We start from the raw sequence: 21,149 nt of genomic DNA, 5'->3' as shown, positions 1-21,149 counted from the left end.
GTTGTCCGTGAGCCAGTGGTACATGGGACCTCCAGCCCTCACTAAGTCAGAGACTGTCTTCCTCCCGTGGAACTCCGTGGAGCTGACGGTCTGCAGAGACAAACCACAGAGCAGAGGAGGGTTCAGAAGATAAATCCTGTGAATGTGAATGATACTAATGGACTTTGAGTCCAGAAGCACCTGTGCTTATTGAATGTGGTTTTTCTTTCATGTTTTAACAATTGGTCACTAATCAGAACTCAAACACATTTCAGAAGTTTTCCTTTTTCCTCAGGAAATGCACTGATGCTGGTCCTGATGTTTTCCATCAGACATGATCTGCTTTGGTCTGTTCACACTGTGGGAACTAATGTTTGTGTACTTTTTCTAGGACACGTTTGAACTGCGTGACTCCTGGTTTCTATTCTTACCGTCCATGCCGAGCTCATGTGTCGGGCGTTCGTCACCACCGTCTGAGAGGAGTGTCCGTATCCATCTCCTTTATGGATGAGCCACTTAGAGCCGTCCGCCAGCGTCACTCTGGGAAACAATCTGAGGCTGGTAAAGGTGTTTCATTTGATTCCTACACTGGTCTATTTAGGGCTGGCAGGGAGCTGAGTAATTTCTGTAAAAGTCCAAAATCTGACACACCAAACTATCTGATTGTGAGTCTGGACTCTGTTAGAATAAAACCAGCTCCTTTCACACCAAGAGACTGAAAATCTACTTTAATAAAACCTGTTCGTCACAAACATTAAAGCTTTGGAACAAAAGTGCAGAACCACTTAGAGGGTTTGGTTCAGGGCTTTACATCTAAAAACCATCAGTTCAGTGTGTGTGTGTGTGTGGACTCACCGGACTCCAGAGTGGCTGATTGGCCCCAACCACGTTGAAAATCCATTCAGTGGCCTCTTCATCCTCTCAGCATGGAACACTGGAGAGTTGTAGAGTCTGGTCAGTTCTGGTCCCGACAGGTCGTAATTGTAGTTGTCGTAACCACCTGTCAGAGCAGAAGACGAGTTCTTTTTATTTGAACCTGCTCCACCACAGAACCACCAAACTGACTGACGTACTGCTAGAGGACGACTCCACAGCAACGGCCAGCAGAGCCAGAGTCACGACACCGAGGAGCATGTTGAGCGAACACATGGTGGATCTGAGCTGGTTCGGTTCTCAGGACGCGTGTTTGTCCAAGTCCCAGCTCGGGGACACGTCCAGGTGCTTTTATAGACCTGGCTCTGCTTCACCTGCCCCAGTTAGTGTCAGTGTTTGCCACCTGGCAGGCTGCAGCTGTTTGCCCACCGGAGATGGTAAACAGCTCATTTCATCACACCAGCAGGACATTCTGGGCAGAACCGCTTCCAAGAAGACAGAAAGGTCTCAGACCAGTGGAACCAGAGAACGATTTCAGGCAGGAAGAGAAGACTGAACTGTATCTGAGAAATGAAAGGTCTTCACATATTTTTCCCACAATGCATTTCCATAGCTCTTTGAGAAGGATATTTAAGTGCAGGTGCATCAGCAGCCTCCTCAGCAACTGGTCGCCTGGAAAACCAAGTGACGGAGCAGCAGATACTGTCTGGAACATCATCTAATGATCTTGTCTGTTCATGGTGAGAACATGTTCATTCACATGTTCATTCACATATTCGGCCAAATGCTGAGATGAAGAGAGCGAGAGAAACTTCTCTTTGCAGAACATGTGACTTTTATTTGTTGCTTGTTCAAAGGCTGAAGATTAAGACACTTAGAATAAATAATAAAGACATTTCACTCTAAGAACCTTACCTGGCCAGGTAGGACCAGGCTAATGTTAGCCGACCTCATTTCATCACTTCACTACAGTAAAATCAAAAAAGAACACACTCAACATACGACACATTGTCGGACTTTGGAAAAGTGAAAGGTGAACGTCCTGCTCTGTTTCACAGGTGACTGGGTCAAACTGCAGCCGGTCTTTGACTGGATTTCACAACTCACAGTATTGATGTTGTGCAAAAACAGAAAACAGAGAGCAGCTTCTCTTTGCATGTCCTTGTAATATTCCAAACATGATCTCTGGTCATCTCCTCCCAACAACGTTAACGAGGGATAAATGTGGAACATCCGTCCATTTTCTATACTGGGGGGTTTAAATCATCAGTGTTACATTAATCTGAAGCTCTATTTATTCTTATGTACATGTTCCTATGGATTCTCCTCCATCAGGAGGGGTCTGATGGTTCCAGACTGAGCCTGCAGCCTGACCCTGAGCCCAGACCTGCAACAGAGTCCTAAAGAGCTGGGTTCAGAGCAGGAGTCGAGCAGCAGAGCCCTGACCTCAGCGTCATGGAGTCAGTCTGGGATCACGTGAAGAGACAGAGACACTGAGACGACCTGAGGACAACCTACCTGCAGAGCATCAGGACAAACTGTGTGCAGGTGGGCTGAGAGGGACGAAGGGGGGCAGCAGATCCTGATCTGGTTTAAAGAATCCTCACTTAAGTTTTAGTGCCTATAACCTTTGCACAGAATTGTGTGGTTATGGAGGTGGCCACAGGTGGAGGTGAAGCTGCCACCTGATCGGTTCAGGAGTCATGTGGCTGCAGCTGCACGCCCTCAGCTGGAAGGGTAACTGTCGTGGTGAACGAAGGCCTCCCTGATGCCCAGCAGACTGGAGCTGCTGGAGCTGACGCCACCGATGGCGGGCAGGTAAGAATGATGGAGGATAGGAAGCTGCACGGACAGACGCCGCCGTACGCTGACAGAAAATAACAGAAGATAACAGTAAAATTACACACCGACCAACTAACTCACAGAAAACAGGGTCATCACCAACGTCACTGGTTAAACACGAGGAAAAAATCTGAGCTAATATAAAAATATAACGTGTCCTCACTGATGTGTTCTTCTGTCAAAGCTGAGTAGAAGTATATAAGGTAGTTAACGTCAGCTACCCAGCGGTATATAAAGTACTTCAAATTAGAAGTACATAAGGTAGTTAACGTCAGCTACCCAGCGGTATATAAAGTACTTCAAATTAGAAGTACATAAGGTAGTTAACGTCAGCTACCCAGCGGTACATAAAGTACTTCAAATTAGAAGTACATAAGGTAGTTAACGTCAGCTACCCAGCGGTACATAAAGTACTTCAAATTAGAAGTATATAAGGTAGTTAACCTCAGCTCATGGGCCATTCTGCACAATGACTACTTTAACTTTTGATACTTCAAGTACATTTGAATGATGGTACTTCTGTACTGCAGTAAAATTCACTGGTTGCCGTGTACTCACAGCTCAGGGGAGTTGATGTGGTCTGAACCGGAACGTTTCCTCCCTGAGTCTCCGTCCTCAGCCCAGACCTGAGCTTCGTGAGTCGAGGTCACACGTCTGGGTCCAGCTGCTGAGAGAAAACACTGGTGACTAATAACTGAGGAATCAGCCTGAGCTCAGTGTGTCAGTGCAGCTTTAGGACGAGGGTCTTTGCTCTGATCCGTTAAAACATCGTGTCTGGTCTGTTTGGTGGAACATGAGACCTCAACGTTCAGATCTTCCTGTGTTTCGTCTTGTCACACTGTAGTGAGTAATGTTCTGTTTTGTGGTCCCTGTGTGTCTGTATCATGTGAAGTGTGTGTTTACCGCGGTTTGCTGTCGTCTCGGACTCCGACGCCTCCGACAGCTGCATGGTGATGGTTTCTATATCTACGTCCAGCTGCAGAGAAGACCACCAGCAGTCAAAGACCTTTCGCCAACAGAACTCACATTTGCTTTTGCTGACCCCTAACGCCACCAGCAGGACCAGCTCAGGTGGAATAGAGTCTAGTACTCCACCTGTGCAGTTTGACTCCTCAGCTGCTGGTTTAACCGTCTCAGCTGGTCTTCATCGTCCTCCGACTCTTCCCCCTGCAGCTGTGACGGCTGCTTCCTGTCCCCGCCGCTCGCCCACACGCAGCAGAACTACAAACACATTTTACACCTGACAAATCACGCTGCCAACGAGTTCTCAGAGGATTAAAAGCTGGGCTGAAGAACAAAGTGGAGCAGGGAGCGTCACACTGACCTTTGGTCCGAACTGCCAGATCAGGATGAAGACGTTACAGCAGAGGATGAGGATGCTGCTCACACAGAACTGAACAGGAGGATTGTGGGACGTCAGCAGTGATCCCGACACTCCCAACATGCTGAACACGGCCACAGCGAACATGCTGAGAGTCAGTTGTCGGAGCTCTACCTGAACACACCTGATGTTCCAGGCCAGGAAACATCCGAGACCCTGCAGAAAAAGACTAAATATTGATTTGAGCTGCTGATGACCTGGACCTCAGTGCTAAAGCTAAACTCCAAACTACAGTTAAACTCCAGACTGAAGCGAAACTCCAGTCTGAAGCTAAACTCCAGACTGAAGCTAAACTCCAGTCTGAAGCTAAACTCCAGACTGAAGCTAAACTCCAGGCTGAAGCTAAACTCCAGTCTGAAGCTAAACTCCAGTCTGAAGCTAAACTCCAGGCTGAAGCTAAACTCCAGGCTGAAGCTAAACTCCAGGCTGAAGCTAAACTCCAGGCTGAAGCTAAACTCCATGATTGAAGTTAAACTCCATGATTGAAGTTAAACTCCAGACTGAAGCTAAACTCCATGATTGAAGTTAAACTCCAGGCTGAAGCTAAACTCCAGGCTGAAGCTAAACTCCAGTCTGAAGCTAAACTCCAGACTGAAGTCCTGTCAGATTTAGGTGCTCAGTGTTCTGGGCTTTGATGAGCCTCAGGACTGACAACAGAAAGCTGCAGTGTCCGTGGGTCAGCACTGACCAGCAGAGGTCCTTTGTAGCCACAGACAGCAGTGACCCACAGCTCCATGTTAACGCTGCTGCAGTGCTCAGAGTACGGCCTGATGATGACGTCCTGATCAGCAGGGTCACTCTGGAGAAAACAGAAAAACGTTTAACTGTAGCTCCGACATGATTTCATGACATGTATGCAAAGTCTACAACAGGTACCACACCTGATGAACACTGGTGGGACTCTTAGTTAGGACTACATTTCCCATCAGCCCCACTTACTTGTAGCTCTGTTCACGTTGCTTTTGTGAAGGCTTAAGTCATGCAGGTTATTACCTCGGAGCTGTGCTGTGTAACCACCCGTCTGAGGGGGTCCAGGAGTTGCCAGGAGGTTAAAACAAACACATCCAGGAGGAAGATCCAGATCAGCACACAGGCTGCAGGCTGCTGGCCACACACACACACACACACACACACACACACACACACACACACACACACACACAGACACACACACACATACACACACACACACACACACACACAGACACACACACACACACATACACACACACACACACCTCAGCACCATCTACAACCCAGTTGATGTTTGAGCCGTTTTAGTCGCCTGATTCAGGAGCTGATTTACCTTCTGTTTGCTGCAGAGTGAATAAACGCTCCACGTCCTGGTGAACAGCACAGAGAAACCCACAGTGTGTCCCGCTGACAGAGTCCACAACCGAACCTGCGGGAGCAAAACGCGCAGCAGGACTAAACCCAATGATAACACAGAGTCCAGCACATCCAAGGTCACCTGTCAAAGCCCGTATGGACTGAACAGAGGATCGATACAGAATCAGGCCCTTCACCAAAGCACGACTCTGCACTACAGGCAGCAAAACTGTCAAAATACAATCGTCAACGACAGAACCAAGCGGCCGGCTGGACTCACAGAGCAGAGGACCTCACACACCCACTCGGACGGCGCGGCTGCATCCAGACCGGAGACCAGGACTGAGGAGGAGGAGAGCAGGATGCCCAGCAGGAGCAGCTCGTCCCGGGCTCCACCGCTCCACGTCAGCCTAGAGGCAGATGGAGAGGAAACGATCAAACACCACGATGAGCGGCGTGACACATCATCTGACCCAAGCCTGGTTTGTGATGACCACAGCACAGCTGGACCAACAGCTGGATCAGCTGATTCCAGTGCATAACGCATCACAATCAACAAGTTGGGATGAAATGAAGGCAGGACAGGAAGGCCTTGGCTGGAAGAAGCTGCATTTGACACCTGCACTGATTTGTCTGCCAAGTTTAAAATCACCGTCAATTATCACATACGGTTTATAGCCCAGTGCTTCTGAGGCCACGGCAGCTGCCCAGAGACCCGAGGGACTCAACGGGTCTAAAGACAGTTTCTCAGTCTCTGCAGGCGCCGTACCGCTGCTTGTGGCTGAAGACGCTGAGGCAGAGGAGGAGCAGCGTGATGAAGATGGTTCCAGCTGCAGCTGATGACGCTGTGAGGTACAGGAGCAGGCTGACATGACGGTGCTGCACTCGGACCAGGGACTGGTCTCTGACTGGTCCTGGACCTGCAGGACCCAAACAACCTCATCAACTTGATCAATATGATTTCTTTTTATTCTCATTATTGACTCGTTGGTTTTTTAATTCTAATTGGAAAAATGAGCAAAATGTCCAGTTTAACAGTTTAAATTGATGATCTTCAGCTTCATGTCTGACCTTTGAACTGCAGCAGGTGGCTCAGCAGTCGGAGCTGCTGGGTGCTGGTACTGAACTCACCCACCGACACAGCCCTGCTGCCTGACACACACACACACACAATACACATAGTACACACAGTACACATATTACACGTGCTTCATACCACATCAACCTGAATATGAACCAATGAGTTTACAGCTACATGTGATCATGTGACTCACACCTTGAACCTGGACCAGTTGGATCGACGTGATCCTCTCCCCGTTTCGAAAAGAAACTGGACCCTGAAATACTCAGAATGAAGAAAGTGATTCACAATACTTCATGTGTACTATATCCAAGTACCACTTGCAGAATAGTATGGTCACCGTTTTCAATATAAAGTAGTACAGGTTGAAGGATTTGTACTACAGTACAGTATCAGCTACTGTGACATTTACAGTACTAATACCAATACCAGTGTTAACGTTACACTACCAGCTAAAGTACTTGCATTGTAGTACAGGTGCAGTATAATGTCACCACTAGTACTAGTTTTGGTCAGGTACTCATCAAATCTGTCACAGGTGTATGGTACAGGTGTGTGTGTGTGGTACAGGTGTGTGTGTGTGGTACAAGTGTATGGTACAGGTGTGTGTGTGGTACAAGTGTGTGTATGGTACAGGTGTGTGTGTATTACAGGTGTATGGTACAGGTGTGTGTGTTGTACAGGTGTGTGTGTGTGGTACAGGTGTGTGTGTATTACAGGTGTATGGTACAGGTGTGTGCGTGGTACAGGTGTGTGTGTGTGTGGTACAGGTGTGTGTGTATTACAGGTGTATGGTACAGGTGTGTGTGTGGTACAGGTGTGTGTGTGTGGTACAGGTGTGTGCGTGTATTACAGGTGTATGGTACAGGTGTGTGCGTGTATTACAGGTGTATGGTACAGGTGTGTGTGTGTGGTACAGGTGTATGGTACAGGTGTGTGTGTGTGGTACAGGTGTATGGTACAGGTGTGTGTGTGGTACAGGTGTGTGTGTATTACAGGTGTATGGTACAGGTGTGTGTGTTGTACAGGTGTGTGTGTGTGGTACAGGTGTGTGTGTATTACAGGTGTATGGTACAGGTGTGTGTGTGTATTACAGGTGTATGGTACAGGTGTGTGCGTGTATTACAGGTGTATGGTACAGGTGTGTGCGTGTATTACAGGTGTATGGTACAGGTGTGTGTGTGGTACAGGTGTGTGTGTATTACAGGTGTATGGTACAGGTGTGTGTGTTGTACAGGTGTGTGTGTGTGGTACAGGTGTGTGTGTATTACAGGTGTATGGTACAGGTGTGTGCGTGGTACAGGTGTGTGTGTGTGGTACAGGTGTGTGTGTGTATTACAGGTGTATGGTACAGGTGTGTGTGTGTGTGTGGTACAGGTGTGTGTGTATTACAGGTGTATGGTACAGGTGTGTGCGTGTATTACAGGTGTATGGTACAGGTGTGTGCGTGTATTACAGGTGTATGGTACAGGTGTGTGCGTGGTACAGGTGTGTGTGTGGTACAGGTGTGTGCGTGTATTACAGGTGTATGGTACAGGTGTGTGTATGGTACAGGTGTGTGTGTGGTACAGGTGTGTGCGTGTATTACAGGTGTATGGTACAGGTGTGTGTGTGGTACAGGTGTGTGCGTGGTACAGGTGTGTGTGTGTGTGTGTGACCTCACCGTGACCCCCTCAAACTGCGTGCTCTTCACGGCCTCCAGCAGCGTCTTGTGCAGCTCCTCCTCTCTGACTAACACATTCCTCTGGACACTGAATTTCTCTCGGCGTTTCGCCGCCTCCATCACCTGACTCAGAGCTTTGGCAGCGACCCAGACGGCGTCGTAGGTGAAGGCGTGCAGGGGGCTGACCTCTGACCCCTCCTGCATCAGCAGTCTGAGGTAGGAGTCCTGGTAGTCCTGAGGAGTCTGCAGAGACAGAGCAGGTGGAGGAAACAAACTCACCTGACTGAATTTTTCATACAAAATTTAAAACGAGTTTAAGGAATTTTGACAAAAACGGCTCCTTTTAGAACGAAGACTGGACTGGTCTGTCAGATGAACACAGGTACTGTTTTCTGACCCGGCCAGAGACTCCAGGTGTGTTTGTGTTGCTGAGCCGTCTGATCTGCAGCCTGATGGACCCGTCTGCGGCCGTTAGCACGTCATCGGTCGAACAGCCAGACACCTGCCACCCCTGCCTCCTTCCAGCCGCTCCTCCACCGACGACGATCCACTGGTACCGAGCTCCGAACAGGTTCAGTCTGTACGCCTGCTCACACACAGGACACACCAGCCGGGGAACAGGGACGGTCACAACTTATTCCCTGAGAGTGTTGTCAACACAACATGAAATGAGCTCGAGCTCAGCTTTGTGTTCGGACTCAGACTGACCAGACCAGTGTAGAACTGAGCTCCTGTTATTCACTAACATGGAATGGACAGGAAGGAGGGATGACTGTACCACCAACATAACTGGAGGAAATGGAAGGAGTACTGGGACAGTAGCTGTTTCTACCTCTGGAGAAACTGGAAACCACAGATAGTTTGAAATGTGAAAGACCTTCACAAAGTCAGACACAGACAGTTACCTCAGGATAACTACTTATTGATTGTGCTGCAGGTGGCTGGACTCTTTACTACATGACACCACAGACTTACACAGCAGAAAACCTCAGGGCCTGAATCTTCGTCAAACTGTCCGATGATGATCCGCACGTCACGTTCCTGCAAAGTCAAAACATCGGATTTGATTCCTGAATGACTGGTTTTAAGATCAATGTGACATCACTACATTAACAAAGTGAATCAAAGTGACGTTCACAGTCAGTTCAGTTAGCCCTGCAGGTCTAACCCATGTAGACCTACTGCACTTAGATCTACTGTACTCTGCCGTTCTGTCAGGACCTTCAGCCGGAGCAGGCTGCTGCAGGAGCCGCCGGACACACTTTCTGTGGAAACAACCTGGACATCAGCCTTCAGCAGCTGCCTCGTCAGGTCCTTCTTCATCTGGGCAGAGAAAAGCAGGTGTGATGTCAGTACAGACACCTGTTTATTAGCCACCCAGGTCAGGAGGTCTCACTAACGCCCATGTGAGGTTTGAGCATCACCTCTGAGAGTCTCGGTCCTTCCTGCGTGACCACACCGACTCTGGTCCACTTGTAGCGCTGCAGCAGCTTCACCGTGGCCTGGTTCAGAGCTCGGTCTGACGGCATCGTGCTGAACAGGTTCCCGTACCACTTCCTGTTGGAGAGGCTGGGGGATGTGGCTGCAAATGAAATCTGGAACATCAGAGGAGGTGTACTGGTCACCACTGAGGCCTTACAAAGAACATTTCTGGGACCTGTGAAGTTTTGCTGTTGAATCTGGCATCTCTGCTTTATTTTGCACACTGCTGTGTGAGTTCCTGGACTTCAGGTCCTGGTTCCTGTCCTGACCTGCAGTGAGTATAGGTGTGTGTCTTTCTAAACTTTCTATCCAGCCACCACATATAGAGGAACAGCAGAAAACCACTCACACCATCAAGTGACGCTTCCTGACCTGTGACATAGGAAGTGGACTGGCTTCATACCTGCACCAGGCTGAGAGCAGGCAGAGAGCGGGCAATGAGCGCCGTCACAGATGGACACACCCCTCCAAACACCAGCAGGTACTTCGGTCCAGCCCACATGGCCTCAAACAGAGCTCGGAGTGATTTAGCAGGATCGCACTGCAAAACAGGAAGAAACCATGGACTACAGACATTTCAGGGAAAACAAGACAGTGGGTCACAGTCCACACACAATATCCAGTTAGTCCAGTCCAGAGTCTGTTTCCTCCTGATCTCAGATTCTTTAAATGCTGTTTGACAAACTCTCTCAGACTCTCTGACTGATGCAGCTGCTGCAGCTTCTCCATCTCTGAAGTTCTGTCACAGGGACCACTGGGTGACTGAGGTCTCACTCAGAGCTTTAGAACTGGTTTTACCCCTGAGTCCTCATCTAGGTCTCAGCGCAGTCTGATCACAGCCTACACAGAAAGTTACTGGACTTCAGGTCCAATCAGATTAGCTTGTCCCAGGTGGACTCCAGTCTGGTTGTGGACAACTCTCAGGAAAATGAGAGCAAACAGGAACAGGAAGTTTATTTAATGAGGTTTGAGTTTCAGATTTTTTTTAAACATTTACATAAAAGTCTGAAATTCCAACCGTTTCAAATTAAACACACTGAGAACACTGGATACCTTCTGAGGTCTCTGATGGAGCTTGTGACAGTCCGTCCGGAGTCTGACACTCACCTGTGAGTCCAGCAGCTGGAGCTGGAGCTCGTAGTTTCCCAGTGGTGGCGGTTGTTTCTTCAGGTCCTGCAGAGCCAGTTGGACGGCCGGGGCCACGGCAGCTGTCAGGTTGTCCCTCCCGGAGCCGGAGCTGAACGGCATCATCCACAGCACAGGCAGAGGGTGGCGGACCTGAGCCAGCACCGGTCCAAATCCCAGCCCACAGAGCAGCAGCAGCCCGAACACCTCCGCCCGTCCACTCCGCTCCATTCTGTACTGAAGCTGCACGCTTTTGCCTCTCCGCCTGACCCTCTGATCCTGCTGCAGGAAAACTAATCCCCTCAGCAGTAAGCAGCTGAAAGCCCGAGGAGATAACAGGATCAACACCCGCACAAGATGTCACCGGGATCCCAGACAGGTGCTCACGCTTCTACGCTCTGACAACTCACGGGATTTGACCCGAATATCACCACACTAACCTGATTCCTCCATCTGCTGACTGATAGAAAATGAATCAGCCATTAAATTATTAATTTCCTGTGAAGATCAAATAATTACTGAGAAAACAAGTGGAAGGTAAATGGTTGATGGTTGGTTTTAGACCGACACTCATTTTGAGTATTTGTCTAAACCTTCTGCTAACAGCAGTTAGTTCACTGTGTCCAGCTACGATGGTCTCGTACTAACACTGACGAGCATCTCATCAGTTCATCCTGAAACATGAACTGTGAACCATGTCGGTCCAGTCGGAGCGGAAACAACACCCATCAACAACATCACCCTGAAAAACAGTCAGTCAGTTTTAACAGATATACTTTATTTATGACTTTCAGCACGTTTGTTTGGTGAGAATCCAGACACAGGGCCAGAGTAAAAGAAGGAAGTGCTCGCTAAATAAACTGGTTTGTACTCGCTCGTGTTCAGCGCTCAGAAAATACGTCAGGACTTCAATGCTGCTTCAGACAGTGATGAAAAAGAAACCACACGCCTGCACAGAGCAGCTTCCTGGAAGGAGCTTCAACCACAGTTCTTGTTTTGGCTCATTAGCTTCACTCTGCTCAACATTTTCACAGCATGAGGTTTGGGAGGGCCAGCTGATACTCATCAGTAGGTTCTCACTAGTCAAAAACAAAAAGCTTCAGCAGACTTTTACACTTTTCTTCCTATTATTTCCCCCAAACAAACCTGACTAGTCCAGTTACTGTCAGCACTTTAAAACCAACACGAAAACTCAAAGCAGCTGTGAAAACATCACGTCAGGCTCCACGTACTTGATCCAGAGCTTTGAACACACCACTTGGTCTTTTTGCTCGCTGAGGTGGGACAATGGGTCGACTAAAACAATCCCAGTTCCACCTCTACTTACTGCTCTAGACCATGTGACACAGTTAAAAGCTCCAGAACAAAGAAGTTTGTGGACTCTGAGGTGATATTGTTTTTGTCAACTCCTGTTGGTAACACACGAACAACAAAGCAGGTTCTGGAAGCTTGAACAAATCAGTTCATGATGAAATGATGACGTCCTGTAAAAAAGTCAAGTGGACCAAATGTTGAGGGAAGTTTCCTTCAGGTTGGTTTTCACGGATGTAACACTGCTCTGTTGCTTTTAGTCCCCACAGTGTTTGATTCAGGCTCTGTCAGAGTTTTAGTTTTTTCATGTCCCTGCATCAGCTCTGTCCTTTAGTTGACTCTCTGGACCGTCCAGTCTGACGGATGGGTCCCCTCCCTCGGCCGCCGCCTCCTCCTCCTCTCTTCCTCCTGTGTCCTGCTCTCTGTCCACTGACTCCTCCCTCCTCCCTGGAGATGGACTGAGCCCACAAGGCGTCGTAGCGGCCCGGAGCCTGGTACCCGGGCTGGCTGCAGTCCAGCGGATCTCTGGAGAGGAGGATCCAGATGGCAGGCAGGTTCCTGTTGACCGTGAGGCTGTCGAGGCCGGCAGCGGGCTCCAGAGGCTCCCACACCTCCACCACAGTGCTGTACAGCAGCCGGGTGAGCTGGTGGAGCCCCTTCACCCGCCGCTTCACAATCTCTGCGCAGGTGATGGCTTTGGAGACGCCCTTACCGCTCGCTGTGAAGACGACCTGTTTGCAGAGAGGTCGACCTGGTGTCTCCTGCTGCCCCTCCACAGACACGCCCCCCTCCTCAGGTCTGGGTCGTCCCTCCTCCTCAGACGTTCGGGATTTGGCCTCCATGCGGCTCAGGGCGAAGCGCAGCAGGTTGCGGATCTTGCTGCCATCTTTGACATGGACCTCCGGCGTGCCGGGGTGAAGGTCGGGGAACGGACAGACGGACGGCTGCTCCACCGTCCGAGCCTTACTGTAGTTCTCCATCTGCAGACACAGACAGATGTTACAGATGTGGAGGACAGTCACAATTTTACTGACATGAAAAACACAATCAGACCTTTATCAGACAGAAAAGACACAGCATCAGTGACATTAGCAGTCAGGCCGTGCTGTGGACGTGTGTTTCTGCTAAAACACTAAGGTCTGTGGGTGTTTTTGTCTCTGGACACACGAATGACTGAAGCCTGCAGGATGTAAAAGAACCTTATTTCTAACGTTAACCAGCGTTACCGTCGGTCTGCAAACTGCTCTGAGTGCAGTTCAAATGAAACGTGCTCGGTGTGTGGGGTATAAGCCGAATTGAAGACAGCGTCGTACTAATGCAGCACTTCCTGCTCTAACGCTCTGTCATGAGTCTCGTTGCAGCTGCGACCATGAAAACCTTAAATCCAAAGTGTTTTAAAGGGAGATCGGCGGTTTGAGTCTCCTCAGACTTTAGACGTTAAATACAAGTAAAACTTCACCTTAAACAGTCGCTGAAGTCACCTGACCAACCGAGACTTCAGCTAATAAAATAAAAAAGAAATAAAATCAACAAAAACTGAACATTTCGTCATTTGCTGCACTACCAAGTGCGGCTAAGCTACATGCTAACAGCCCTTAGTTCATATTAACGTTAACGGAAGTGAGCTGCAGCCAAACTCTACTTATTGGTAACTCATTATTATTGTTGTTAATTCTTCAATATCATTAACGCCAAGTTTAAAAATCTTACCAGAACGTCTTTATCAGATCGTGAACTACCCGCATGTTTACTCCACCCGCCACACGTTACGTTACCGTCTACCAATGAGAACTGTCGCAAACTGTCCTGGCTTTTCTGGGACTGTGTTAAAACAGTTTGAGATTCAGCTGCCAAACCACAGGGGGCAGCTGCGACCCGGATCCTGCTCAGACCAAAAGGATTTATTTGACAAGAGACCTGAACTGTACAGCAGCTTCACCTGTGGCCTCCAGGTGATGTCAGTTACAGTCAATTAACACGTTCAAACACACTTGAAGCAAGTTTGTTTTCATGTTTCAGTCATTTAATGTAGTATCTTTAAAGTTTCATCTATTTCTAAAATAAACACATGAACCTCTTTTTGCTTTGGATCTTATAAAGATGTGGACGCTCTGTGTGCGTGTGCGTGCGTGCGTGTGTGTGTGTGTGTTTAGAGGTGTTGGTCATGTTCAGGTCTTAGTGCCCTGGTCAGAAATATGTCAATTCAGTGTTTAGGTTATTAAACAAAAAACAGAAATGTCCACATTTCTGGTTCTGGTTCTGGTTCTGGTCCACCACTGAGGAAGTAAAACTCAGTATTTCCCTAGAAAAGAACAACAGGACAGACAGAAAGGGAACGTTCTGCTAAAAACTGAGCTGAACATCACACCAGGCTCTTCCCTCCCTCCTTTAGAACAAAGGGGGCAGTGGAAACCATCAGCCTGGCCATCCAGTTTCTCTTTTGTGCAGTTTTGTACTTCAGCCAACTGATCTTCTACCTTTTATCACTTAGTCCCAGTTTTACACTAATGAACAAGAGATGAATTTATTTGTGTACAGAATAAACAACAAGATTCTGTTTCTTACTGAGACTTGGACAGAACCAGACCAGGTTTCTGCTAAGCTAAGCTAAGCTAAGCACTTTACTCAGAGACATGAGATTAAAGGAAAAGCTCAGTCACTTTGTTGTTCTGCACAAATCCCACCCACTGTGTGAATCCAGAACCTGGTTCAACTTATTGGTTGTTGCTGAGTGACTCTTTGTTCCTTCAGAGCCTGTAAACAGTGACGGCCGTTCTCAGCGTCTGGAGCTGGTTTTTGGAAGAAGACGGGCCTCCCATTGTTGGTGAGGAAGAACCATGTGAGCCAGGTCAGGGGTGTGGCTCCCTGCTGGGTTTTTACCAAACATAGAGTCGGTCAGTTTCCTCAGTCTGAAGTATGTGAAACCTTAAGGACACTTAGTTCATCCTCGTACAGTTTGTAATACAACAACAGACTGAAACCGCAACCCTCGCTCTGTGCAAAGGTTACGTTACTACAGTGACAATGAAATCTTCTAAACTTCAGAGCCGGAGGGACAGAAACAAAGCACTTTGGTACTGAAGTCCGTGTAACTTTGGATCATATCCATTTGCTTTGTTTACCTCTGCTGAAGCCTGGAATCAGCTTCAAACCCCCTACATGAAACATCTGGATCTCTTGCAGAATGAGGAAGAACAATATGAGCACCTGCCTGACGGTTTAACACGGACTACACGTCACTCTGACGTTGTCTCGACTTGCTTCGCTCCTGCTCGTGGCAGCTGTGAGTCCTGTGACTCGTGTTTCTTCATGTGGTTGCGGTAGATTCTGGCTCCGCTCAGGTTCTTCTTGCAGATGTTGCAGAAGTAGGGTTGGGCGTCTGAGTGCGTGTCCACGTGGTAGGTGAGCTCCAGGGCACGGCTGAAGCTCTTGCTGCACAGCGGGCACTGGTAGCGGACGCCTGAGTGCGTCAGCTGGTGCGTCTTGAGCGAGCTCTGCTGCTTGAAGGTCTTCTTGCAGACGGAGCACTGGTAGGGCCGGGCGTCGGTGTGCAGCCGCTGGTGTCGCCGCAGGGCGCTGGAGAAGGTGAAGCTCTTCCCGCAGTCGGAGCAGGTGTAGGGTTTCTCCCCGGTGTGGATCCTCTGGTGCTCCATCATGTGGCCCTGCTGGGTGAAGCTCTTCCTGCAGGTGGGGCACTGAAACGGACGCTCGCCCGAATGGATCCGCAGGTGTTTCTGCAGCGCGGAGGCTTTGAAGCAGTCACGGCCGCACACCGGACAAGAGTGTTTCCTTTTACTGTGCCCGCCGCCGCTGCCGTCCATTGGGACCTGTGAGCCACCACCCGCATCTGTCTCAGGGGCTGATGGGAAATAAGAGTATGGTGAGTACAAGATGAGAATATTTGAATATCAGTACTCAAGTACACGGATGTACTTGATCTTTGTAGTTATACTGCAAATGAACCTCCTGCTAAAAGAGGAATTAATATGGTAACACACCGGTGATCGCTGGCCTCCAGTCCTCCTCCTCTCCATCAGAGTTTATCAGACCGCTGACGTCTCCTTCTTCACTTCCTCCTCTGTTGCCATGGTTACCAGCCGCGGCTTTAGGGGCGGAGGACTCGGCGGCGGCAGAAATCTCAGGGTCCTGGAGGATTATCAGATGGACACAGCCGGACAAGTTTTAACAGAAGAAAAAACTGCGTCTCACTCCACTACATTTCACTGTTCAAACAACCAGACTGAGCTCATTAGCTCAACGTCTGTCTTCGTTCATCATTTGCAAATGTTGCTTCTGGTTTTCATCCTGGTTCTGAGGTGAAAAATAAGTCTGCAAGTTTTCGACTGAGCATGTGCTTTTCAGCAGCGTTCGACCATGTTAGTTAGTGTCATGTCGCAGGTTGACATGTTTAATGCTACAGGATGAAAAAAACCTCCTCAGACGTTACTGACGCTGCCTTCAGGTCCTAACCTGCAGCTGTGACAGGTGTTTAATTACCTGGGCTTTCACTGTAATCCTGCAGTTACACACCTGTCTTCCCTTCTGTCCCAGAGGACCTAAATGCAGCACATGCACGTGTGCACTCAACCCCCTGTTTAAAAGACAAGCTGAATTTCTCACCTGCTCATCCAGACCTTCCTCTTCCTGCTTCATCATCATCGCCTCTCCTTCCTTCACAGTCTTCATGTTGAACCAGAACTCCTGAAACAGACCAGGTCTTCATCAGTTTCCCAGCTGTTCGTAATCTGGACTTTCATGACCAAAATGAGCAAGTAAACAGGTAGGTGAGCAGAGGACTAAGAAAAAACTCAAAGAAACTAAAGAGACAAGACGCATGTAAGGAAATAAGGAAAAGGAAGAGTAAACACTAAGGATGTATGGACACAGGCAAGTAAAAAGAGAAGTGGACAAAAATGGAAGCAAGGAATTCAATTCATGTTTTGTGGTAAAAAAAGTGATGCCTGAACTCAGATTGGAAAGTAAAAAAAAAAAAAAAAAAAAAAAAAAAAAGGAGAGGAACCGAACCTGAATCCTTTTCCAGGTGTGTCGAGTTCTCAGGTCTCACCTTGTCGGCGGGTGCAGCGATGAGTCCGTCCCTAATGTGGATCCTCATGTGTTTCCGGAGCAGGCAGGGCTTCAGGAAGCTCCGGGGGCAGATGCTGCAGGGATGAGGTTTTTTGGCCATGTGGATCTTCTTGTGCGCCGTCAGGCTGCTGCCGGTGCTGAAGACCTTCTCGCACACGGAGCAGCGGTGCAGCTTTTCTGTCGAGTGGATCTCAAAGTGCTCTCTGAGTTTGGATGGGCTCAGGTAGCTTTCCCCACCTCCAGGACTCCCGTCTGCAGGATGGAGCAGAAACAGATCTCAGTGGACATGATCCCACACATATTTTATGAATTTGAAATAATATGTTGATCTGCTCACAAAGAAAAGGTTGGAGATGTCAGACGTCAAAAGGAAATAAAAAAGAAAACAAAAAGAGAATAAGGAAAACGAGGAAAGGCAAGTGAACAAAATAATTAAAAAATGAACTGACTGACAAAAAGGTGGAAAAAGAAATGAAGTGAAAAAGGAAGAAGTAAAAAGGAGGGAAGGAAGGACAAAAGGAAAAAGGAAGTAAGGAGACAGTGTGCTGGGTGGAGAGGAAACATCACTTTCTTACCAGGCAGTGAACGCATCGCTTCTTCTTCACTGCTGTTTCTGTGCTCGACCTTCAGCAGCAGCCCGTTCACGCCATCGCTCTCCGACACGCCGCCTCCACCGAGCTGCTCGGCCGCTTCCTGCAGCAAACACAGATTCATGATGTGACCAGTCGGTCACTGGGCCGAGCTGTGCGTCCATTTAAGGTCCCGCTGAACCCGTGCTCCCAGTAAAGGGACCAGTTTACAGGTCACACAGATATTACACAGCTCATCTCTACAAATGAGAACCTACATTATTGATAACACAGTCAATTGATCAGTCAGCACAAACAGCAGCTGTATTCTCCTCATGAATCGATTAGTAAACGTTTTAAAAGTCCAGCTCAGGTTGTCCAACACCTTCAGGGGTTTTTGGTGGATCCACATTTCAACACTGATGTTCAGTTCTAATGACAGAAAACAGAGAAGGAGCGAATCCTCACATTCAGTGAACTAACTCATTTGTTTTCTGTTCACTGACCGATAACGGACTAAGATCTCCCAAGATGCCTCATAACTTGTGATCCTCACCTGGTGTTCTGCTGCTGACAGTGAGGACGTGTCGCCTGGAGTTGCGGCGGCGTGGTTCTCCCTGCGGTGGATCTCCTGGTGCTTCCTGAGCACTCTCTGCACCGAGAACCGTTTCTTGCAGATGTCGCACTGATACGGCCTCTCTCCGGTGTGAGACCTCACATGCTCCCTCAGGTGGGTCGACCTGGTGTAACTTCGGCCGCAGATGTCGCACGCAAACTGCAGCGCCCTCTTGTGGAGCCTCTTCCCACCGGTGGAGAAACCTCCTTGAGACTGGGAGCAGGGCGTCTCCTCCTGGTTCGGAAGAAGAATCGAGTTGATAAAACCAAGGCTCAGCTTGAACAAACTCAATACAGGCACCTAGACACACACACTCTCCGACCCTGTAGTCTCCATACACCAGCGGTTCCCAACCTAGGGCTCAGGACACATCAAAGGGTCTCAGAGATAAATCTGTGGACCAGATGAGTAAAAGGATAAAAAGATCTGTTGCAGAAAACATTTTTCACTTTTTTTCAAACTAGAGTGAAACTGGAGTGAAGTGTTTAGGTCTCAGGATATTTCACCCATCAAGCTCTCCAAAAGGATTCAGAGCAGGAACCTGAGAGTCCAGACTAATGCTCAATGTGACGAAGGGTCACAACACAACACTGTGCTTCATTTTAAAGGCCATGGGCTGAAATGGTTGGGAACCACATGGTGCTGCTTCAAAATGCAGAAACCTAAGGTGGGGTCCGAACAGCAGGTGAATTTTTTTCCATGAGCTGATGGTTTCTAATGTTGCCATGGACGACAGCCTTTAACCAAACACTCAAATCAGATCCAACTTCGATGTGGTTAGAAACGTCCAGCTCCGTCCTGGTCAGTGTGACCGTTAGTCGGTGACAGGACTGCTCTGGACCTGTCACACATGCTGGACCCTGGTGGGTTAGAGGTGTGTTTAAGGTAAGAGGATACAAACCAGAACCCGAACACTGACTCATGTCACTCACTGTGTCTGCTGCACCTTCAGTTCTGACCACCTGATCTTCCTCTGTGTGTTTTTGCAGGTGTTTCCTGAGCAGACCCGGCCGGTTGAAGCTCTTGCAGCACAGCGAGCAGCGGTGTGGTTTCTGCCCCGTGTGGAGCCTGATGTGATCCCTGAAGGAGGAGGGCGTGGAGAAGACCTTCTCACAGAAGGAGCAGGAGTACAGGTTCTCCCCTCCGTGGGTTTTCTGGTGATCAACGAGCCCCGACCTGGAGGCGAAGCGTTTGGGACAGAGCGGGCAGGAGAACGGCCTCTCCCCAGTGTGCATCCGTTCGTGCTGTACCAGGTATCGCCGCTGAACGAATCCACGTCCGCACACCGAGCAGCGGTGCGGCTTCTCGGCGGCGTGTCTGTGCCGGTGCCTCCGCAGGCAGCCCAGCTGGGCGTAGCTCACCCCGCAGTCCGGGCAGGAGTATGGCTTCTCGCCGGTATGAACCCGCTGATGCACCACCAAGTTTACCTTCTTGGTGAAGCGCTTCCCGCACAGGGAGCAGCTGTATGGTTTGTGGCCTGCGTGCGCGCTCATGTGGTCCGCCAGCCGGGACGGTCGAGAAAACTCCCGGCCACATACCGAACATCGGTGACAGCGTTTAGCCTGGAGACTGCTGGGTTTGGATGGAGGCTCTTCAGGGGTCTCGATGTGTGGACCAGTCCCAGCTCCTGCAGGGAAGGACACTGACATTAATATGCCACAGAACAACGTGCACGGGCCCAGGCAGACTCCGTTTGTGTTGATATTCGTACTCATTCAGGACGTGCACACTGATGTACCTGCAGGTGCAGGATGTGGTCGCTGCAGACAGTCCCCTCCTCTGGGCTCTGGGTCCACCTCCACTCCATTCATCTCCACATGCTCTGCTCAGAGACACAGGAAGTCGTCAGGCTGAGGACGCCACGTTAACGTCCAGGTGTTCTGTGGACGTCCAGAGGTCTCAGGTCTGAATAGTCCTGCAGTGCCAGTCAGTCAGTCTGATGAAATAAAAGTTAATATTGAAAACGTGTGTGTGTGTTTGCACAGCACTGAAACTCTACAGCAGAGAAATGACACACACAGATTTTACTTGTTAGGATACACACTCGTTGGTTTCATTTGAAAACAATGAGGAAAACGTGTGTAGTCACTTACCTGCTCATTGATGCATCCTGGGAATCAATAGCTTATCAATACTTCGCTCATCAATAGGCCGTTACAGCAGCGTCTACAAAGTGACAATGTGTTGGCGGCCTCTGAAGGCTGAAGTCAGGTGATGTGGTCACTGTGGCTCAGCCAATCAGAGACGATCTTTAACGTTACGTGACACCTGGGGGCCGCTGAAGCTAACGGCTAACTGCTAATCACAAACTCAAGTACAAACCAAAGTGTTGACGTTCACCGGAAACACAGACCGTTTCCGTGGTTCTGTGGGAGGAGCTCAAGCTAACGCTAATGTTTGCTAACACGCGTTTCCTTCGCTAAACGCGACGAGAATCGGGATAATGTTGAAAATCTGAAGCCACCGGAGGAAACGTCACCGCTACACGCCTGTCACGTGACTCCGCGTACGCCCCAGGCGGGTTAGTCCGAGCGCTGCCTCTGGTGGTCGGAGGCTGAACTGCAACAACACAGTTCATCACAGCGGGGTTCATCAATTAGACTGATCAGGTTTGATTTAGAGTGAAACATCAGCGTTATAGTGAATCAGGTTCATGTCTAATGCTGCTGTCGCATCATGTGTTTAGCACCAGAGTTCATCCATCTCAGCAGTCCCCTGCCATTAAAATAATCTTATGAGAACCTCCTGTCAGCCTGGGAATCACTCTCTAACATGTGGAGTGTCTCTCTCTCTAAACTGATACCTCGTCACCC

The 21,149-nt window shown here is 49.0% G+C and overlaps 3 protein-coding genes across 4 annotated transcripts; all 3 read right to left on the bottom strand.

The window, feature by feature from the left end:
* Window positions 1–1,870: 1,870 nt before the first annotated feature.
* On the bottom strand, window positions 1,871–11,202 carry LOC113136453 (gamma-aminobutyric acid type B receptor subunit 2-like). The gene is made up of 19 exons (XM_026317296.1): window positions 10,738–11,202; window positions 10,034–10,171; window positions 9,573–9,743; window positions 9,370–9,471; window positions 9,124–9,189; window positions 8,546–8,734; window positions 8,149–8,391; window positions 6,681–6,741; window positions 6,476–6,556; window positions 6,174–6,324; window positions 5,685–5,814; window positions 5,382–5,477; window positions 5,069–5,179; window positions 4,764–4,874; window positions 4,019–4,231; window positions 3,790–3,915; window positions 3,598–3,670; window positions 3,253–3,358; window positions 1,871–2,719 (listed from the first exon to the last, which is right to left on the bottom strand). The coding sequence occupies exons 1-19, from the start codon at window positions 10,984–10,986 to the stop codon at window positions 2,578–2,580; spliced, it is 2,559 nt and encodes an 852-aa protein (XP_026173081.1). The 5' UTR covers window positions 10,987–11,202; the 3' UTR covers window positions 1,871–2,577.
* Window positions 11,203–11,512: 310 nt separating this feature from the next.
* Window positions 11,513–13,857, bottom strand: rpp25l (ribonuclease P/MRP 25 subunit-like). 2 transcript variants are annotated; one of them, XM_026317170.2, is made up of 3 exons: window positions 13,777–13,855; window positions 13,526–13,567; window positions 11,513–13,046 (listed from the first exon to the last, which is right to left on the bottom strand). In XM_026317170.2, exon 3 carries the CDS (start codon window positions 13,044–13,046, stop codon window positions 12,384–12,386), a length of 663 nt encoding a protein of 220 aa, XP_026172955.1. In that variant the 5' UTR covers window positions 13,526–13,567; window positions 13,777–13,855; the 3' UTR covers window positions 11,513–12,383. The 2 variants fall into 2 exon arrangements, with proteins under 2 accessions (XP_026172955.1, XP_026172954.1); XM_026317169.2 differs by lacking the exon at window positions 13,526–13,567 and having other exon boundaries at window positions 13,777–13,857.
* Window positions 13,858–14,576: 719 nt separating this feature from the next.
* On the bottom strand, window positions 14,577–20,908 carry LOC113136785 (zinc finger protein 436-like). Its single transcript, XM_026317832.1, has 9 exons — window positions 20,430–20,908; window positions 20,075–20,272; window positions 19,269–19,963; window positions 18,277–18,570; window positions 17,727–17,844; window positions 17,132–17,403; window positions 16,687–16,767; window positions 16,065–16,212; window positions 14,577–15,925 (listed from the first exon to the last, which is right to left on the bottom strand). Exons 2-9 carry the CDS (start codon window positions 20,145–20,147, stop codon window positions 15,303–15,305), a joined length of 2,304 nt encoding a protein of 767 aa, XP_026173617.1. The 5' UTR covers window positions 20,148–20,272; window positions 20,430–20,908; the 3' UTR covers window positions 14,577–15,302.
* Between the last annotated feature and the right edge of the window lie 241 nt (window positions 20,909–21,149).

This window comes from Mastacembelus armatus, chromosome 16, assembly GCF_900324485.2.
Source record: "Mastacembelus armatus chromosome 16, fMasArm1.2, whole genome shotgun sequence".
Classification (NCBI taxonomy): Eukaryota; Metazoa; Chordata; class Actinopteri; order Synbranchiformes; family Mastacembelidae; genus Mastacembelus; species Mastacembelus armatus.
This window is presented reverse-complemented; position numbering and strand designations above follow the sequence as displayed.

Coding starts and splice junctions, on each gene's coding strand:
- LOC113136453 (XM_026317296.1), bottom strand. CDS start 10,986: ATGGAGCGGAGTGGACGGGCGGAGGTGTTCGGGCTGCTGCTGCTCTGT. Junction 9,190..9,369: donor GCAGCCTGCTCCGGCTGAAG/GTCCTGACAGAA, acceptor TTGACTTTGCAG/GAACGTGACGTGCGGATCAT. Junction 6,557..6,680: donor CCAACTGGTCCAGGTTCAAG/GTGTGAGTCACA, acceptor TGTGTGTGTCAG/GCAGCAGGGCTGTGTCGGTG.
- LOC113136785 (XM_026317832.1), bottom strand. CDS start 20,147: ATGAATGGAGTGGAGGTGGACCCAGAGCCCAGAGGAGGGGACTGTCTG. Junction 18,571..19,268: donor CTGAAGGTGCAGCAGACACA/GTGAGTGACATG, acceptor CTTCCGAACCAG/GAGGAGACGCCCTGCTCCCA. Junction 16,768..17,131: donor TCGCTGCACCCGCCGACAAG/GTGAGACCTGAG, acceptor GGTCTGTTTCAG/GAGTTCTGGTTCAACATGAA.
- rpp25l (XM_026317169.2), bottom strand. CDS start 13,046: ATGGAGAACTACAGTAAGGCTCGGACGGTGGAGCAGCCGTCCGTCTGT.